Consider the following 18,314-nt stretch of genomic DNA (forward strand, 5'->3'; position numbering starts at 1 on the left):
ATGGGAAAAGAGAGGTCCAAGTAAAGGTAAAAGCCAGTTCAAAGGCCCTGAAATAGGCTCTTGCTGGCATGTTGCAGGAATAAGGAGGTCCCTGTGGCAAGACAGGAGTCAACAGGGAAGAGGGATAGGAGATGCAGGTAGAGAGGCTGGGTCCAGGGGATGAGGTCAAAGGATAGGTAGGGCCTTTGGAGGATTGTAAAGACTTCAACTTTCACTTTGAGCAGCGGGAGCCAATGGAGGGTTTGAGCAGAGGAGAACTTAAAATTGATCTGACTCAACATGTCAACAGGACTGTTCTCACACTTGGGTGGAGAAGCCAGGGTAGGGCAGTGTGACAGAATGGGAGAGAACTGTTGTGATCCTGAGATCACTGGAGGTGGTGCAGTGGAGGGTGTGAGAGAGTGAAGACACACAGGGGACCGAGGGTGGAGTGTGTGCAATGCTTTCCTCTTGGGAGTCACAGAGGACTCCCCAGTTTGGCCTGAGCACCTGGAGGGATGGGGTTGCTGTTAAATGGGGTGGGGTGGGGAAGGCTCTGGAAGGAACAGCTGGAGGGGCAGATTAGAAGTACAGTTGTGGATATGGTGAGTGTGTGAAATCCCTTAGAACATGCTACTGGGAGTTGGATGTGGGAGCCAGGCATAGCCGGGGAAATGGGGTGGGAATGTGTACTGTGGCACCAGCAAGAAGAGGGTCTTTCAAGCCAAGAAAGTGGAAGAGATCAGGAGTGAGTATAGACAGGTGGGTCCAAGAACTGAGCAAGTGCAGGAAGAGGAGGAGGAAACCACAAGGGAGGCCAAGAAAAAGGTAGGAGAGCCAGGGACTACAGCATCCTGGAACGTGCTGGGAAAGAGTACCAGCAAGGAGGAAGCATCAGAGGAAAGGGCAGGTGAGGTGAAGGCTGAGAAGGAGCCTTTGCCTTTGGGTTAGAATTGCTGAGGTCACAGGTGACCTTGATAAGAGTGGTTTCTGAGGAGGGTGGTGTCTAAAGCCTGCCTTGAGTGCCCTTTGGGAATGAGGAATGGCGGTGGAAGCAAATATTCCTGTAAGTTCTGGGGGGACAGTAGAGGGTTGGGTTATTTTGGTGAAGATTAAAGTGGGAAAATTTATTGTAAATGTATTATTTGTTCAAAGCCAAAAATTAAAGAAAGAATAAACAAGGGGCAGAACAACGGTGGAAAAAGTAGCCACCGAAGTGGATACAAGCCACGCTTGGGGGTGGGGGCAAGAGCCATGTTGCAGACACTAAATTTAGCTCAGCACCGGGCCAGGACCAACCTGCACTCCGGGAACCTGACACTGTGGCCCGGGCGCTAGGCCCTTGGCCCGGCCGTGCTAGGTCGGGCTTGGGCGGCAATCGGGAGTGGCACCCAGCTGGGTGTGTGCGCCCACTTGTCCAGGCCCGTTTCCCACGGCTGACTGGGTCAGGGTGGGGGTGGCCTAGAGAAGCTTGCGGAGGGGCTGGGCGAGGTGGGGGGGGGGGGGCGCCAGGGGACCAAGGAGGCCACAGACCAAACCAGTGTTTGAGCGGCCCAGGGCCGGGGGCGCATGGCGCTGGCCCGCACTTGGATCCGATCGAGAAGTGAGGTCTGGCCCGCCCACAACGCGCTCACTCCCGTCTCGTTTCCCGGCCCGGCAAGCTCTCAGCTCGAGTCTCCGCCAGCCCGGCTTCAGCCCCGCCCTTCCTCTCCCGGTGGGTGCTCGGAGGCCGGATCGGGCCTTACCGCTCCGAGCCGCGTACTGTCGAGCCCCTCGACTTCTCCAGCACCGCCCGACTTAGGTGCGCTGAGGGAGCGCATGGCGGCAGTGGGGCCGCGGACTGACCCCGGCGCCGGGGCCGAGGCGCTGGCACTGGCCGCAGAGCTGCAGGGCGAGACCACATGCTCTATATGCCTGGAGCTCTTCCGCGAGCCAGTGTCCGTCGAGTGCGGTCACAGTTTCTGCCGCTCCTGTATCGCGCGCTGCTGGGAGCGCCCCGGCGTGGAAGCCCCCGCGGCGTCCCGCGCGCTGCCCGGCCCGCTGCCCTGCCCACAGTGCCGAGAGCCCGTGCGTCCCGGCCAGTTGCGGCCCAACCGGCAGCTGGCCTCGGTGGCCACGCTGCTGCGGCGCTTCGGTCTACCTGCGGCCGCGCCAGGGGAGCGCCAGTCCGCGGAGGCAGCGCTGGCTGCGTGCGTCCAGCATGGCGAACCGCTCAAGCTCTACTGCCAAGACGACGGACGCGCCATTTGCGTGGTGTGCGACCGCGCCCGGGAACACCGCGCGCACGCAGTGTTGCCGCTTGACGAGGCTGTGCAGGAAGCTAAGGTGAGCTCCCCGCGCCCCCCCCCCCCCCCCGCCCCAGGGCAGATCCCCAGGACCCAGCTCGGGTTCTGTTTTCCCGCGCACGCAGTGCAGGCGGCTGGCAGGCAGGCAGGAGGCCCAGGTGAGACCCTGCCTCTTTTTTCCTTTGCCATGCTACCCAGCACTGGCTCTGGGACTGAGTGCGACTCTCGCTGTGTCACTGCCACACCACTAATAACACACTCCCACCCACCTCGAGTTGCCCTCTGGGCTCCCTACTGGACCGCCTTCACGATATCTCCACGGACTTCGCGATTTTCTTTCTGTCTGTCCCTGGCTTCTAGCAGTGTCTCCGTCACACCCACACTTCCTCTGCCCGCACTCTCAGCCCTTTCCCTGGGTGTGGCGCTCTGCTACGTCCTTGCGTCCTGGGGCCCAGTGGGACGACCTTCCCAAGAGGTTGGGATAAGGCAGTGGGTGACTCCTGGGTTGAGCAGAGCACCAGAAGCTGTCTTGGGCTGTGTCAAAGATATGGATCTGGGGCAGTCTCTTCCCTGCCTCCTTTCTGGGTGTCCACAGAGGCTTCAGGCACACAGGCCCCAGTCTTTCTTTACTCCTCATTCCACTCCAGCCCTCCCACCCAGACGGCTTTCTGATGGTGAGGAGGAAAGCAGAGGGGAAGACTAGGTAGGTTGGGCTCCTACATGGCCTGCATTTCAGCTTGGATTGTGTACAGATGGTCTTGGGGAAATGAGACCTTGGGGCCTTAGGAGTCACGGGTCAGTTGCCCTATTCCGCTATGTGTGCCTGTGCAGGTTGTGGCCATCCCCATGTCCAGATATGGCTTCAACCCTGCCTCCTTCTCTTCAATGAAGAGGGTCTTCTCTTTGTCCTCGATGGCTCCAGGAAGTCACAAGTTGGGGTTTCCAGAGTCCTCTTCCCATAATGTCTTCCTTCTCACCCTCCTGCAGGAGCTCCTGGAGTCCAGGCTGAAGGTCTTGAAGAAGGATCTGGAGGACTATGAGGTCTTTCGTTCCACCGAAGAGAAGGAGAGCAAGGAGCTCCTGGTGAGCTGGGCACCCTCCAGGTGGCCCTCTTTGAGTGACAACAGAGGACCACCCACCATCCTGGCCCTGTGTGTGCATTCTTTAAAAAGAAGTAAAGTGAAGAGTGAAAATTGGAGGGATGACAAAAGTTAAAGGAGAACATTTAGCTGAGTAAAATTTGCAGATATTACTGGCTTTATTCAGGGATTCATGAATTGGGCAGCATCCCATCTAGCAGATAGAAAAGAACTCTGAAGGGACGCCTGGGTGGCTCAGTAGGCTAAGCGTCTGCCTTCAGCTCAGGTCATGATCCCAGGGTCCTGGGATTGAGCCCATGTTGGGCAGCCTGCTTCTCTGCCTGCTGCTCCCCCTGCTTGTGCATGCTCTCTCTCTCTCTGACAAATAAAAAACAACAAACAAACAAAAAACTCTGAAAAGCTATACAAGGCAAAGATTTTATAAGCAGAAGGGAGCAGGAACCAGGAATTTATACTAGGCCAAAAAGCAAATTGGCTATTGCAAAGTTACTTTGCCTCTTGGGGAGTATAGGGGTTTATCAGGCAGTTACTTAACTAGTACTGCTCAGGTGATTCCTGATTGGTGTAAAATTCTATTTCTGGGAAAACTGAAACTGTAATTAAGTCTCTGTTTCCTGAGGTGAGACTTAGCATGGGTGACTCCATTTTGGGCCTGTTCTCTTGTTTTTAACTCGAAATAAATGTGTTTGGGGGTGGGGAGGATGTGACCTCAGTTTAATCCTTACAGTGTCTCTGGGAGGCACTAATTTATTCTTCCTACTTTTCAAATGAGGCAGCTATAGCCCGGGGTGGTTCTGGGGCAAGTTTGAAGTTGCCCTAGGTTGGTGGGAGAGCACATTTGTGACAGGGGACTCTTCAGCATGTGTTGAAGCTGCTGTGTGCTCAGAGTTGGAATGTTTAAACTAAAGGATGTACGTGGCGGTTATGTGTAGGTGAGCCTCTGACCCCTGAACAGTGAGGTGGATGGAATTCTGTCCCATGGGATGGCTCAGAGGCTACTACCCAAATGCTACATCTTGATGTCCCATTGCCTCTCCAACTTCTCCTCTCCTGAGACAGAAACAGATGGCAGCTGAGCGAGAGAAGGTGGGTGCAGAGTTCCAGGCACTGCGGGCCTTCCTGGTGGAGCAGGAGGGCCGGCTCTTGGGCTGTCTGGAGGAGCTGTCCCGGGAGGTGACACAGAAGCAGAATGAGAACATAGCTCAGCTTGGGGGTGAGATCACCCAGCTCTCCAAGCTCAGCAGCCAGATCCAGGAGACAACTCGAAAGCCTGACCTTGACTTTCTCCAGGTGAGTCTGGATTGGCCAGAGGTATGAATCATTTATCCTAAGGCATTACAAATGGCAAGTGAGAACAGAGTCAGATTCTGTGAGTTTAGTTAGAATCGCATACTTGAGCAGGAGGCGACTGGAGAAAACTGCACGGATTCTCCTGGGGTTAAAGGCATAAAAAGATGTGGTAAAACTTTCTTGACCTCAAGCCACAATAAAGATCTTATTGGCTTTACTCAAGGATTCATGAATTGGGCAGTATCCAATCTAGCAGACAGAAAGGAGTTCCAAAGAGCTATATACAAGGCGTATCTAAGCCTTGTGACAAAAGTCTCGGAAAATAATACTTATCTTTAGTACATGTGATGCATTTTGACATTTTCTACTCTATTTCCTTTGGAAATAGTCACAATCCACAAATAAACTTACACAAGTCACAAATGGGTCAAGTATAGTCATTTAAAAGAGGCTAGTCTGAGTGACCAGTCATTGCCTAAGGGCTGTGACTTATCTGGGGTGGTGTCGAGAGCAGATGCAGCTCTGGATCCCAGCACATGGCTCCAGTGGTGATTCTGTAATGAAGGGAACATTTGCAAAGCTGTGGGAAGGGAGGTGATGAGACACCCAGTAATCAGGCACAGCAGAAAGCCATTGCCATCTGGGCCCATGCAGGTGGTAGGGCGTGGTACACCTTATTGCCAATTTTATTTTGTCAAAGGTGACTGGAGGTTACCTAATGCTGAGTTGGTTTTCTTTCATCTTGCTTTCCAGGAATTCAAAAACACATTAAGCAGGTGAGTGGACCTAAGAGTTCCTTAGGCCTCTCCAAGCTGGCTCTTCTCCTTTTCCACTGAGCTCTCTCTCTTCATTCCCTTACCCCTGACCTCTCATCTCCCAATTCCCACACTGCCTTACCTCTGTACCTTCTAAGGTAAATGTCCACCTGCCTGGCTGTGGATACTCTGGTGCAAGATCAGCCTCTCCTTTCTTCACCTCTCCCCACCAAGAGGACCTTGCCATCCTAATTGCCTCAGCCCACTGGGAATAGGACAGTGTTTGTGGGCCTTCCTCAGGGTCTTTGTCCTGCAGATGCAGCAATGTACCTGGCCCCAAGCCAACCACAGTCTCTTCTGAGATGAAGAATAAAGTCTGGAATGTTTCCCTCAAGACCTTTGTCTTAAAGGGGCTGCTCAAGAAGTTCAAAGGTAGGGGCCTGTGCTTGGGGCTGGGCCATGCAGTGCTGGTGGGCATCGTGTGTTTCTGGTCGTTTGGGGTCCCAAGGGTGTGCCTTTCCAAAAGCTATGTGAGAAAGTAGGAGCTAGGGTGTGTCAAGGCCAGATTGGTGCAGGGAGATGATAGTAGCAAATCCATTCAGCAACAGTTCCCCCCTCCACCACCACGTCCCCAGCACAAAGATTTCCCCAGGGACAGTCAGGGTAGAGGGGTATTAGCAAAAAGAGGGATGAGGAAAAAGAGCTCAGCTCAGACCAGCTCAGGCAAAAGAGGTGGAAGCTGAAGAAGTAGAACTAGGATACTGCCCCTTCCCCACCCCCCATGCTTGACCCAGAGTCTGTACATCAACTCTCAGCCTCTGGGGTATCTGGGGAGTGAGTGAGCCAGTGGGGCTATAAATGTCAGAGGAGGTGGTATCTTTTGGTATCACTGTCATTGTCAGATAGACAATCTTCTGAGTCATTTACACATACACTGCTTTGTTTCACCTTCTCAGAGGATCTTCGGGGAGAGCTGGAGAAAGAGGAGAAAGGTATGATGATTGTTGTGATAGTGAGTTCCCATCATCTGGCCATGTAAAGAATCCTGCCTACCTCTGCCTTCTGCTGTCTGCTTCCTCATTCTTGCCTCCCAATTCTGGCTCCCTCAGGCTGCACTGGGACCTGTAGGCCTATAAATTGTGGGTCACTCACCTGGACAGGCTCTCTCCCCTCTCCCCACTCCCAGACAGGCAGAGACCTCTCCTGGGGACAGCGGTTATGTGCAGGGGTCAGGGAAAGCAGGAGGAGACTGAAGAGAGGAAGGGAGGTGGTTCTTATTACTGCAGAGGTCTGGGGTGAATGGGATCCAACCCCACAGGAGGGCAGGGGAGGGGAAGGGAGGGCACATATTCCTGATGCTGATGACTGAACAAGCTAAGTCAGAATTTACCTTGGAAGAATCTATACCAGCTGAGTCAGATCATGCCCTTCCTCTGCTCAGAACCCTGGGACAGCCTCTCACTCCACATAGACCTCACTGTGGTCCTCCAGGCTTAGGGATCTGGCCTCACTGCACACTCTCCCCCTGGCTTACTCTGTGCAGACACAACAAGCCCTCCTTGCCGCTCTTGCGATGCACCAAGCACACATGCACCTCACGGCATTTGCACTTCATTGGCTGGGCCTCAGCCTGGTATATGCGTCCTCCAGACAGCTGCGTATCTGGCTTCCTCACTTCCTCTATGTCTTTGCTGAATTGCACGGTGAGGCCTTTTCGCCTTCCCTGGCCACTCTGGTTGAAATTACAGCCTTCTCTCCTGATTCCTCTTACCATTCGTGTTTATCTTTTATTGTTTCTCCCTCCCTTCCCCCCAGAAAGGAAGCTGCAGGAGGACAGGGATACTGAACTGTGGGATTCCCAGGGCGTACAACAGTCCTGGCAGATAGTACTTAGTGTGCATATTTTAAGTTTTTATTATGAAAATTGTAAACATACACAAAAGTAGAGAGATGATCATAATGCATATTATGTCCTCATCACACACCTTCGGCTAATACTTTTCTTGAACACCCTTACCCCCATCTTCCCACTGGAAGCAAATCACAAATAAGTCCTTTCCATAAATATTAGTATGTTATCTCTAAAGACAGACTTAAAAAAAAAAAAACAACACATAACCACAAAACCATAGTCACAATTAGAAAAAGTAACGGTTCCTTCTCATATCTAGTGTTCAAAATTCCTCCATGTCTTTTAAATTGGATTTGTGGATCTGATCCAAATTAGGTTCTTACATTCCATCTGACTTTCCCACGTACTTTGTGGGGGAATGGTGATGGAGAAGTAACCGGTGAGAGGTGAGCAAGGGGCTTGCATGGGACGTCTCTCCCTGTGTCTGCCTTCAGTGGAGCTGACCCTGGACCCGGACACCGCCAACCCCCGCCTCATCCTCTCCCTGGATCTGAAGAGCGTGCGCCTCGGACAGCGGGCCCAGGACTTGCCCTGCCACCCACGCCGCTTTGATACCAACACGCGGGTCCTGGCGTCCAGCGGCTTCTCCTCGGGGCGGCACCACTGGGAGGTGGAAGTGGGCTCCAAGGACGGCTGGGCCTTCGGCGTGGCGCGCGAGAGCGTGCGCCGCAAGGGCCTCACGCCCTTCACCCCTGAGGAGGGCGTCTGGGCGCTGCAGCTCAACAGCGGCAAGTACTGGGCGGTGACTAGCCCCGAACGGACGCCCCTCAGCTGTGGCCACCTGTCCCGCGTGCGGGTGGCCCTGGATCTGGAGGTGGGCGCCGTGTCCTTCTACGCCGCGGAGGACATGCGCCACCTCTACACCTTCCGTGTCAATTTCCACGAGCGCGTGTTCCCGCTTTTCTCCGTCTGCTCCACCGGCACCTACTTGCGAATCTGGCCTTGAGAGGCCTCGGCGGCCTCCCAGAGAGGGTGAGTCAGTCAAGGGGGCATTCCTCCTTGTCCGGGGGCTGCCCGCGGGAAGCAATGGTGCTCTCTGTCGGAGCCTCCTGATTACTTTGGGCCTGCCCCCCACCCCACCCCCACACTCGGCCTGGGCGGCCTTAGAGGGGCTCTTGCAGGCCACAACATTAGAGCCCGCAGAACAGGCGATTGCGGAAAAGGGTTCTGCGGTCAAATGAGCAGGGGGAGATGCCTTGGACCCCTGGGGCCAGTCCTCTACCTGTTGTGGGCAGGTGGATCTGGCCTGAGCTGTGAGGAAGTGCAGGTGGGTGAGGACGCCGGCCAAACTACGCACAGAGGTACTTCCCATCACTGGGGCTTCCTGCCTGGGCTTAGCAGGGCCTCTGGTTCTGTGGAGCAACACCAAACCCAGTGCTGTCTGTCCTCAGTGCATGGGGCAGGTTCAGGCCCAGACAGCCAGGTTCATGATCACTTCTGCTTTCCCTTCTTGTCAGCTGTCAGCTCTGCCTCCAGACACCTGGATACAGCTGGCCTGAGGTCTGTACTCAGGAAGGAGCGCTGTACTCCCAGCTCAGAGAACAGCCTGGGCCAGAACTGGAAGGAGATTCTTGACCTGTACATGAGCAGAAAGCCCAGGACATGGCTACTTTCCAGTACCCCTCAACCTGATGATACAGAGTGATACGTACTTTCTCAGCCACAGTGACAGCCATGTGTGCTCACAGATGCCTCAACCCCTTCCAAATGCCAAAGCATAGTCTCCCTTGAGTAAGGAGACCAAAGATTATGGAATTTTGAAACACAAAACAGCACTTATAATTTTATGGATGCAACTAACATCAGCATGGGACGGCACATGGGATGCTTCTGACATACCCTTTCTGGAACTTGCCAAGTGTACACCAACAGCAGCCTGGTGCCAAGATCTGCTCAGCCTGTGCCCTGGTGGGATGTTATCCCTTGGCTAATTGTTCCCCAGCTTCTGTTTGGGTGGGTTTCTGGGAGGGGGTGTTGGGCTGTTCCATGCTTAGTGCTCCCCAGGGAAAGGGGATGAGGAGATGGAAATAGACTGAGCTCATTTCTAGGGTGGCTTAGCTCATTCTTGCCTCCCCCAGACTGAGCGCAAGAGCAAAGGTTTCTGCTAGACTGGATGAGCAGTTGTGTTTAAGTGTGTGAGGAATGTGTGCACATGTGTTTATATCTCAGATTGAGGGGGGCAGGGGTGTGTGTGGGTTTTGGAGAGGGCATTTATCAGCATGTGCATAGGGCTTGGGTATTGCAAATAGACCTCGGTCAATTTGGTAATACCTTATTTTTCATCTGTTGTTAAATATTAGCTACCCCATATTTAGGTCAGGGCCATAGGTTTCCTCCCCCACTACCTGGCTATCTGGCTAGATGAAAGCCAGTCTCAGACCTCTTCTGTCCTGCACAGGTTTAGACAGGTATGTTGGCATGTAGGGCAGTGACAATTGAATAGTCTGGTCTGCAAGTGTCATGGAGTTTCTGTGCTCTATCCCTGAGATGCTTCAAGCACACTTGGCATACAAGGGTCTTACAGGGCAGGCATGATACTGTTCTAGAGGCAGACCCAATGGACACAGCACCAGGTAATCAGAATCCAGTGGCTTATAGGCTGGGGATAGGATCATATAAGAGTCCAGCCTACAGGGGTGGCTTAGTCAGTTAAGCATCTGGCTCTTGATTTCAGCTCAGGTCACGAGTTCCAGTGGTAAGATCGAGCCCCGTGTGGGGCTCTGTGCTGGGCATGGAGCCTGCTTAAGATTCTCTCTCTCCCTCTCCATCTGCACAACTCCCCCCCACCAGCTCATGCTCTCTCTCTCTCTCTCTCTCCAATAAATAAATAAATCTTAAAAAAAAAAAAAAGAGTCCAGCCTACAGTATCATTGTATCATTCCAGAGGGTGAATCCTATGTGTTCACACATGGAGAGTAGCTTTAGAACATTGTAGCCAATGCATGTTATTTGAATACCACTAATTTCCACAAGGAAAACCCATTTTTAATATTCACTTGCTAATTAAATTGGCTAATGTTATCATCAAGCCCTAATGGTATCTGGGCTTGTATGGGTTTTGGACTGAGTATCACAGTTAAAGTCATGTAACAAGTGTGCTGAAGGACTGCAACACATATTACAGGTCACAGAAGGGGGGTGTCTGGTGGAGGTGCCTGTAGGGCCACGTCTGGGGACTGCAAGGGTGGCTGTCTGTGTGTATATTTTCAGCTTTTATGTTTGTGAATGTGATTGTGTGTCTACCAGAGTATGTGTGTTTGCAGATTAACTACATAGACGTCTATGTATCTGAAGAAATATCACAACAGTTATAGTAACAATCACACACTGAGGGTAAGAGATGTTCTCTTTTGGTCACTAGGACAGTGCAGTGACTTCGATGTCACAATGCTGGTGTGGAAGTATGTGTGACTGTGTGCATTTTTCTCTCCCATACTTTGGGCATCCTAAGATCTGTGAGATGTCTGGGTCTCTGAAAGCAATGACTGGCTTAACTTGGTTCCTTCTGATCCCACCCATGAGTGCCAGATCCTTGAGTTGCATGAGCCATTTCCCTGACAACAGACCCTCACATGGCCCCTCACCATGCAGACTGGAGGGTACCCACCGGCCCAAGTCACCTGGCCTTGCAGGGACCATGGGGCAGGTTGGGCCACCAGGTCAAGGTCCACCACTTATAGCCACCACTTTCTTTTTTTAAGTTTTATCTTAAGTCTTTATTTTAATTCCAGTTAGTTAGCATACAGTGTTTTATTAGTTTCAGGTGTACAATATAGTAATTCAACACTTCTGTACATCACCCTGTGCTCATCATGACAGGTGTACTCCTTAATCCCCATCCCCTATTTAACTCCTCTTCCCACCCCCTCGCCTCTGATAACCATCAGTTTGTTCTCTATAGTTCAAAGTCTATTTCTTGATTTGTCTCTCTCTCTTTCATTTTTTCCCCTTTGCTCATTTGTTTTGTTTCTTAAATTCCACATGAGTGAAATCATATGGCATTTACCTTTCTCACTTATGTTCTTTAGCATTATACTCTCTAGCTCCATCTGGTCCTTGCAAATGGCAAGAGTTCATTATTTTTTATGGCTGAATAGCATTCCATTGTGTATATATACCACTTCTTTATCCATTCGTCAATGATGGGCACTGGGCAGCTTCCATATCTTGGACAGCCCGCCACTTTCTCATCGTTGCAGGGTAGGGCTCCTGTCCCTCACCTGGGCTCTCACCCTCTCCATGCCCCTTATCCCCTGGGCTTTTAGGGGCTCTTAGGGAACCAGTTTCACAAGAGTTAAGGCGAGCCCCAAGGTTTGCCTTTTCCTAACTTGCCTAAAGGTGCGGCAAGGGCTAGGGACCCCCAGCCCTGACCCAGTCCTTCTCCGCCCTGCACCTCCTCACGCCTCGACCTTCTGATTTCTCCGCCCCTCCCCCCAGATCTCTTACTGCCCAATGACAGCCCACCTTACCAGCCTGTACCTGGATTCCTTCAGGACAGGTCTATTGACACCCTTCCCCTAACTCCTCCCTCGCAGCCCTGACCTCGGATCCTCATTCTCAGACACAAAAAGCCTTGGACCTCTCTAGCCAACGAACGGGTCTTTGCCCCTGACCCCTAAGCCCCCGGAAGACCCCAGAAGACCCGGGGCCCTCCTAAGCTCCGCCCATCGGAGGCCCCGCCCCTGCCCGCGTAGCGTCATGCCCTCACTCTATCCCTCACAGCCCGGGGGAGCGCACCGTCTGCCGTCTCTCTGCGGGGCTTTCTCTCAGGATTTGCGGCCTGGCCTGCCGGCATTGATACTTACTGACGTCGCTGGTGAGACAGCAGCGGCGAGATTATGTCTTCTTCGGCCGAAAGGCTCCAGCCCGCCTCTCATTGCTTAGCTCCTCCCTGCGGTTCTTTGCGGCTGCGCGGCGGACGGTGGTGGTGTCAACTGCTCTTGCGCAGAGAGCAGCGCCGTGGTTGGCTCCATAGCTCAGGGGTTAGAGCACTGGTCTTGTAAACCAGGGGTCGCGAGTTCAAATCTCGCTGGGGCCTACTTTCCTTTTTTTTCACCCCTTCCTGAAAGGTGGAAAAACGGAAGATGCGTGAGCCAACACGAATTTCCGCCCTTCTGAAAGCCAGGCCCTAGGTGGAACTGACTGTTCTTGGCTCCTTAGATGCCCGCCAACTACAAGTGGCCTTATTTCTCGAAGAGCCAGACCCCCTGCGTCCGTGGCCTTGCGATCACAGGCTCCGCTGGGCTCCGCGCAACTTCTCCAGAGCGGTCCCTCGCATCCTTAGCGTGCTCTCGGCAAGTCTGTGGCAGATCTTAACGTTCCCTCCTCTCACCCCACTCAGGCCAGGGCCGAGTCCTCATCTCTTCTGTCTTCTTCGTTTAGTGGGGACCACCTGTCTACGCCCACCTCCCCACAACGCATCCTGGGAATCTGTTTTAGTCGGGAGGGGGACTAGGTTTAAGCCCTCGCTTAGCTCGCCGTTGGTCCCCACAATCTAGGTTCTATAGTGAGGTGGTCGTCCAGTAGGGCAGGCACATAGGGGTCGATGAATCCTGGGAGTCCGGGACGCGCAGGTGCCGGAAGGTGTAGGTGCGCTCCTGGCCTATCCGGGGCGTGTCCGTTCGGGTCTTAATGCGGTCTTGGCTCTTTGGATGGGAGCGGGCGGGTGCGAAGGCCTGTGGCCCCCATTCAACACTCTCCCCAACTACTCCATTCATCTCTTCTCCGGCGTCTCCCCAGGGTTCCGCGAGTGGTTTTCTCCAGTTTGGTGCACTGAGCCCGGGTTGTTTTCGAAACCCAAACGGCGCTAGAGCGCTGCCAGGAGTCAACGCGGGGACCTTTCTGAAGGTCCCCTTTGACTGGAGAGAGGGCTCCAGCGGGCTGGGATGGCGCGACGGGGCAGGGTCGCGCCTCTGCCTGAGCCAAGGCCTCCTGGTCGGGTCGGGTCGTGCTGGCAAAGGCCGTGGCGGGAGGGTGCCCCAAACACCCCCGCGAGCCTGCCTCTGCCTATCAGGCAGGGCCCCCATTGTTCTCTGGGGATTTAATTTCATTTTGTATACTTGACTTCCTTGAACAGCATAAATAAATAAATCAAAGTCAGAAGGTTAGCATATATTAATTGTGTGCTTTTATTGTTTAAAAGAAAAACGAAATGGTTAAAAAAAGGAAGCAAATGTGGCAGTTATAAGCTTTAGGGGCAGGTGTTACCAACTGTGGACGTCTGTTCTCACTTTTCTTATATAATTCCATAGAGAAGAGAAGCAAATGCTTACAACACGGAGGCGGTAGTAACCAGGAGCGCGAGGATACACGGTGGCCTAGGACAGAGTCCATCCAACACTTCGTGCGTGCGAAAGGAGGCGAGGACAATGCCGGTTGAGGAGAGGCCGGTTAGCATCTTGTTTTCCAAGGAAAAGGCCGAGAGGAGCGGCTAATGGAGCGGTCAACGCAGAGGGCTGAGCAAGATTGTGGAGCGGCAGTGGAAAAATTAGCGCTTTTTTCCCTTGAAGTGGGTTAGCCACCATTCGTCTCCCCCTCTGTTTTGTAACAGTCATCTGTGTAGGGAGTTTTTCTGGGAATTTTTGGGCCAGCTCTTAGTGGATTTTCGTGAATTTTACAGCAGGGAATCAGAATCACTGTTTTTTGTTTGGTTTTTGGTTTTTACTACTGAATATCCCAGTGCAATTAAAGCCCTTTGGGGGAAAGCAGGTCCAAGACGAGGCAGGAGAGCGCCCGCACAGCCCAGGACCCTGGTTCGGCGGGAGTGGTGGTTGCTCCCGGGCAATCCCAGGAGAACGCTTCGAGGGCGGAGTGGGGGGGGGGGGCACCCAGCCTGGGCGGCGGGCTCTGGTGCGAGCCTCCCGAGCTGTGCCCCCAGCCACCGCAGCCAGTCATCTCGTTTCTGCCTTACACTTCCCTACATTTTCTGAAGCTTTTGCAAATAGCGTTGCCGTTATGTGTTGCTTTTCATATTTTCATTAAAAAAATAAAGGGGCACGTGGGTGGCTCAGTCGTTAAGCGTCTGCCTTCAGCTCAGGTCACGATCCCAGGGTCCTGGAATCAAGCCCCACGTTGGGCTCCCTTCTCGACAGGAGGCCTGCTTCTCCCTCTCCCACTCCCCCTGCTTGTGTTCCCTCTCTCGCCGTGTCTCTCTCTGTCAAATAAATAAATAAAAATCTTTAAAAAAGAAAGAAAAAAGAAAAACCCTAGTCCTTTTACCAGGCGCCCCACCCGAAGGCACCACTCCGGTTTCGTTTCGCGGCTCAAGACACAGTCGGTCCCGCGACCCCACCAAACGCCGCTCTCTTTTCTTTCCAGGAGCCCTCCGGCTCCTCCCGGACTCTGCGCCCAGACCTCGGGCCTCCAGACTTGGGCCTTATTTGGGCTCCCTTGGGCAGAGGCTCCCAGGCCAAAGCGGAAGGGTGGCCCTGCTTGCTGTCCGAGGCGCGCTAGCAGTGAGGCTCTCCCAGATCACAGAGAGGGACCAAGGGATATGGAGCGTTTTCGCTGGGCGAGCTGCCTACGGATGAGGTTAACGGCGGATGCGGAGACTGCGGAGCAGGGATAAGGTTGAGCGCGGGACACTGAGGTCCAGAGGATAATTCCAATATGTCAAAAATAAAAGTTACCGTTGGTGGCAAAACTACTCCCAACCGACTCAGATTACGGACCGAACCAAAAAACAAGTTACGAGGTGGCTCGTTGGTCTAGGGGTATGATTCTCGCTTTGGGTGCGAGAGGTCCCGGGTTCAAATCCCGGACGAGCCCACTTTTTCACTTTTACATACTTTTTAGCTACATTTCTTCTTAGATGGACGGTTTGGGTCTTGGACGGGCAGATGGCATACCCAGGAGTTCGAGTGGCCTGGGGCTCGGGAAGAAGAGTAGGTAGAGGAGTAAGTCGCCCCGGAACCGAGGGTCACCGATGAAAGACTGGGTGCAGAGCCGCTTGTGGTTGTTTTCTGCCAATCTGGGACGTGGTGTCATCTTTTCTCAGCCTAGAACTTTGCATCCACTGTACCAACGGAAGGCTTTCTTCACAATAAGAGTATTACAGGGAGGGCATTATCAGCGAGTTTCCGTAGTGTAGTGGTTATCACGTTCGCCTAACACGCGAAAGGTCCCCGGTTCGAAACCGGGCGGAAACAATCTATAGCTTCATTTTTTTCCTTCGTACTATTTAACATTTGGAGACTATGAGCCATCCACTATCAACTACTATTTGAAATTTATTACACTGATGTACATTTGGAGACTCTATGGGACAAACCTGGCTTCGGTTCAGGACATCCACCATCCTCTGCCTGGTTACAGACGTGGAAGCTCTTCCAGGGACTGAGAAAAGGGTATCTACACCGCCAGTTTTCCACCTCAGCCACGGACGCCTGTAATACCTGATCCCAACCCACTTGCTGTCTAGACACGAGCTCACAGAAGGCACAGAGCCCAGCCATTCAGCAGCCGCCCTCTGGTAGAACGGAGTTCCAGACGCCGAAAACTGAGAGTGCCCAATCCCGCTTCGTTCCGCTATTTGTGATCCACAGCAAAATAGCGCACAAAGCGCTGAGAGGCTCGCAGCGGTGGGATTTGAATCCACGTCCCCGGAGAGACTAGAGCCTTAATCCAGCGCCTTAGACCGCTCGGCCACACTATCCCGGCGCAAGAAGGCTTGGGGTGTCTAATTTCACTGCTGATAACTTTCCAAGGGTCTTCAGGAAAAGAAAGCGTTGGGAAGAATCTACAGGTTAGAGCAGAATTGTATCCCCACCAGCATGATTAGTTTGACCAGAGCCACTGGGCTCCACCAGCGCGCTGACAGAGAAGGATTCGCGAGGGGCACACCCTATGCCTTGCTTTTGGGAAACTCTCAACAAGCAACTCCCACCTTTCACTTTGGGGAATGGGCGTGAACGCAAGGGAGGCCTTCTATAATCTCACCTGTTGTTGTTGTTTTTTTTAATTAAACCGTGTGTATTATTTCTAGAAATTAAATAAAGGAGAGGGAAACCTTGCATGCACCCCCCTCTCAATTTTTCAAAAAATCTATAACGTTTATTTTATTTATTTATTTATTTATTTATTTATTTATTTATTTATTCTGGCAATCGTGATCTCAGAGGCCTCCACCCGTGCAATTCTGCTGCCTGAGGTTTCCATCCGTTTAAACAAGTGTTCCAACTGGAGATATCGGATCTTGACAAAAAACACACTTGATTGAATACCATAGGGGGAATCTTCCCTTCCCTCCCTATTATAAAAACCCATTAAAGAGAGAAAAAAACAACAACAACAGCATATCCAGGGAAAAAAATAGAAAAATATTCACCAGAAAACCTCAGAGATAACTATCAATATTTGGTGAATTAACCTCCAGTTTCTTTTTCCTTTAATTTCCCCCTGCACCAGTATGTCTACCTGCTGTAGATACAGATTTGAAACATTCTTTTTAAACTTAGATTGTATGTCATTAAATCGTCCCAAACCTCATTTAAATGGCTGGGTCTAAATTCATGAAAGTAGCTTGGATTCCGTCCCTGGGGCCTTGACTTTTAATGGGAGATCTGAACACGGGTGGGTAGCCAGTGCTAGAGTAGAGGACACTAGGGTTACTGCACCATCCTAGTAGATTTATTTTCTCCTGCTTAGTTTCTTTCTTTCTTCTTTTTTAATAGTTTATTTATTTATTTGAGAGAGAGTGAGTGAGTGAGTGAGTGAGAGAGAGTGATGGGGGAAGGTCAGAGGGAGAAGCAGACTCCCCGCTAAGCGGGGAGCCTGATGCGGGACTCGATCCTATCGCTTAACCAACTGAGCCACCCAGGCGCCCCACTCCCTCTTAATTTCTTAATATAAAGATTGTCCCGTGATTCTTATAACTGTATACAGCTGTGTGTTTTTAAGCCAAAGTGTGTATTACCACAAATTTAGTAGCTAAAAACAACACAAATTTATTTTAGGGGGTTTTTTAACTTTAAATTCGATTAACCAACATATAGTAGTACATCATTAGTTTCAAATGTAGTGTTCAATGATTCATCAGTTGCCTGTAACACCTAGTGCTCATCACATCAAGTTTCACCCTTAATGCCCATCACCCAGTTACCCCATCCTCCCACCTGCCTCCCTTTCTGCAACCCTCAGTTTGTTTCCCCGAGTCCAGAGTCTCTAATGGTTCGTCTCCCCCTCCGATTTCTTCCCATTCAGTTTTCCCTCCCTCCCCCTGTGGTCTTCCGCACTATTCCTTATGTTCTACAAATGAGTGAAACCATTTGATAATTGTCTTTCTCTGATTGACATTTCACTTAGCATAATCCCCTCCAGTTCCATCCCCGTTGACGTAATGGTAGGTAGTCATCCTTTCTGATAGCTGAGTAATATTCCATTGAATATATGAACCACATCTTCTTTATCCATACATCTTTTGAAGGACATCTCAGCTCCTTCCACAGTTTTGCTGTTGTGGACATTGCTGCTATGAACATTGGGGTGCACATGCCCCTTCTTTTCACTACATCTGTGTCTTTGGGGTAAATACCCATTGGTTCATAGTGTAGCTCTATATTTAACTTCTTGAGGAAACTCCATCCTGTTTTCCAGAGTGGTTGTACCAGCTTGCATTCCCACCAACAGTGTAAGAGGGTTCGCCTTTCTCTGCATCCTCACCAACATTTGTTTTTCCTGTCTTGTTAACTTTATCCATTCTAACTGGTGTAAGGTGGTTATCTCATTGTGGTTTCGATTTGTATTTCCCTGATGGCAAGTAATGTGGAGCATTTTTTCATGTGTCTATTGGCCACTTGGATGTCTTCTTTGGAGAATTGTCTGTTCATGTCTTCTGCCCATTGACATTACTTGTTTTTTGGGTGTTGAGTTTGAGAAGTTCTTTATAGATCTTGGATACCAGCCCTTTATCTGTAATGTCATTTGCAAATATTGTCTCCCATTCCGTGGGTTGCTGTTTACTTTTGTTGACTGCTGTGCAGAAGCTTTTATCTTG

The 18,314-nt window shown here is 51.6% G+C and overlaps 2 protein-coding genes and 3 non-coding genes across 5 annotated transcripts in view; 4 read left to right on the forward strand and 1 right to left on the reverse strand.

Moving 5' to 3' along the window:
• Positions 1-18,314, reverse strand: part of RASGEF1C (RasGEF domain family member 1C) — an 838,438-nt gene that overhangs the window by 748,719 nt on the left and 71,405 nt on the right. The gene's annotated exons all lie outside the window — the stretch shown is intronic.
• TRIM7 (tripartite motif containing 7) lies at positions 1,524-9,261 on the forward strand. Its single transcript, XM_021689926.1, has 8 exons — positions 1,524-2,304; positions 3,252-3,347; positions 4,424-4,654; positions 5,408-5,430; positions 5,726-5,841; positions 6,366-6,401; positions 7,756-8,293; positions 8,779-9,261. The coding sequence occupies exons 1-7, from the start codon at positions 1,549-1,551 to the stop codon at positions 8,265-8,267; spliced, it is 1,770 nt and encodes a 589-aa protein (XP_021545601.1). The 5' UTR covers positions 1,524-1,548; the 3' UTR covers positions 8,268-8,293; positions 8,779-9,261.
• Positions 12,287-12,359, forward strand: TRNAT-UGU. The gene has a single exon. It is a non-coding gene; the product is annotated as a tRNA-Thr (tRNA).
• TRNAP-UGG lies at positions 15,017-15,088 on the forward strand. The gene has a single exon. It is a non-coding gene; the product is annotated as a tRNA-Pro (tRNA).
• On the forward strand, positions 15,396-15,468 carry TRNAV-AAC. Its single transcript has one exon. It is a non-coding gene; the product is annotated as a tRNA-Val (tRNA).

The sequence above is a fragment of the Neomonachus schauinslandi genome, chromosome 7, assembly GCF_002201575.2.
Source record: "Neomonachus schauinslandi chromosome 7, ASM220157v2, whole genome shotgun sequence".
NCBI lineage: Eukaryota > Metazoa > Chordata > Mammalia > Carnivora > Phocidae > Neomonachus > Neomonachus schauinslandi.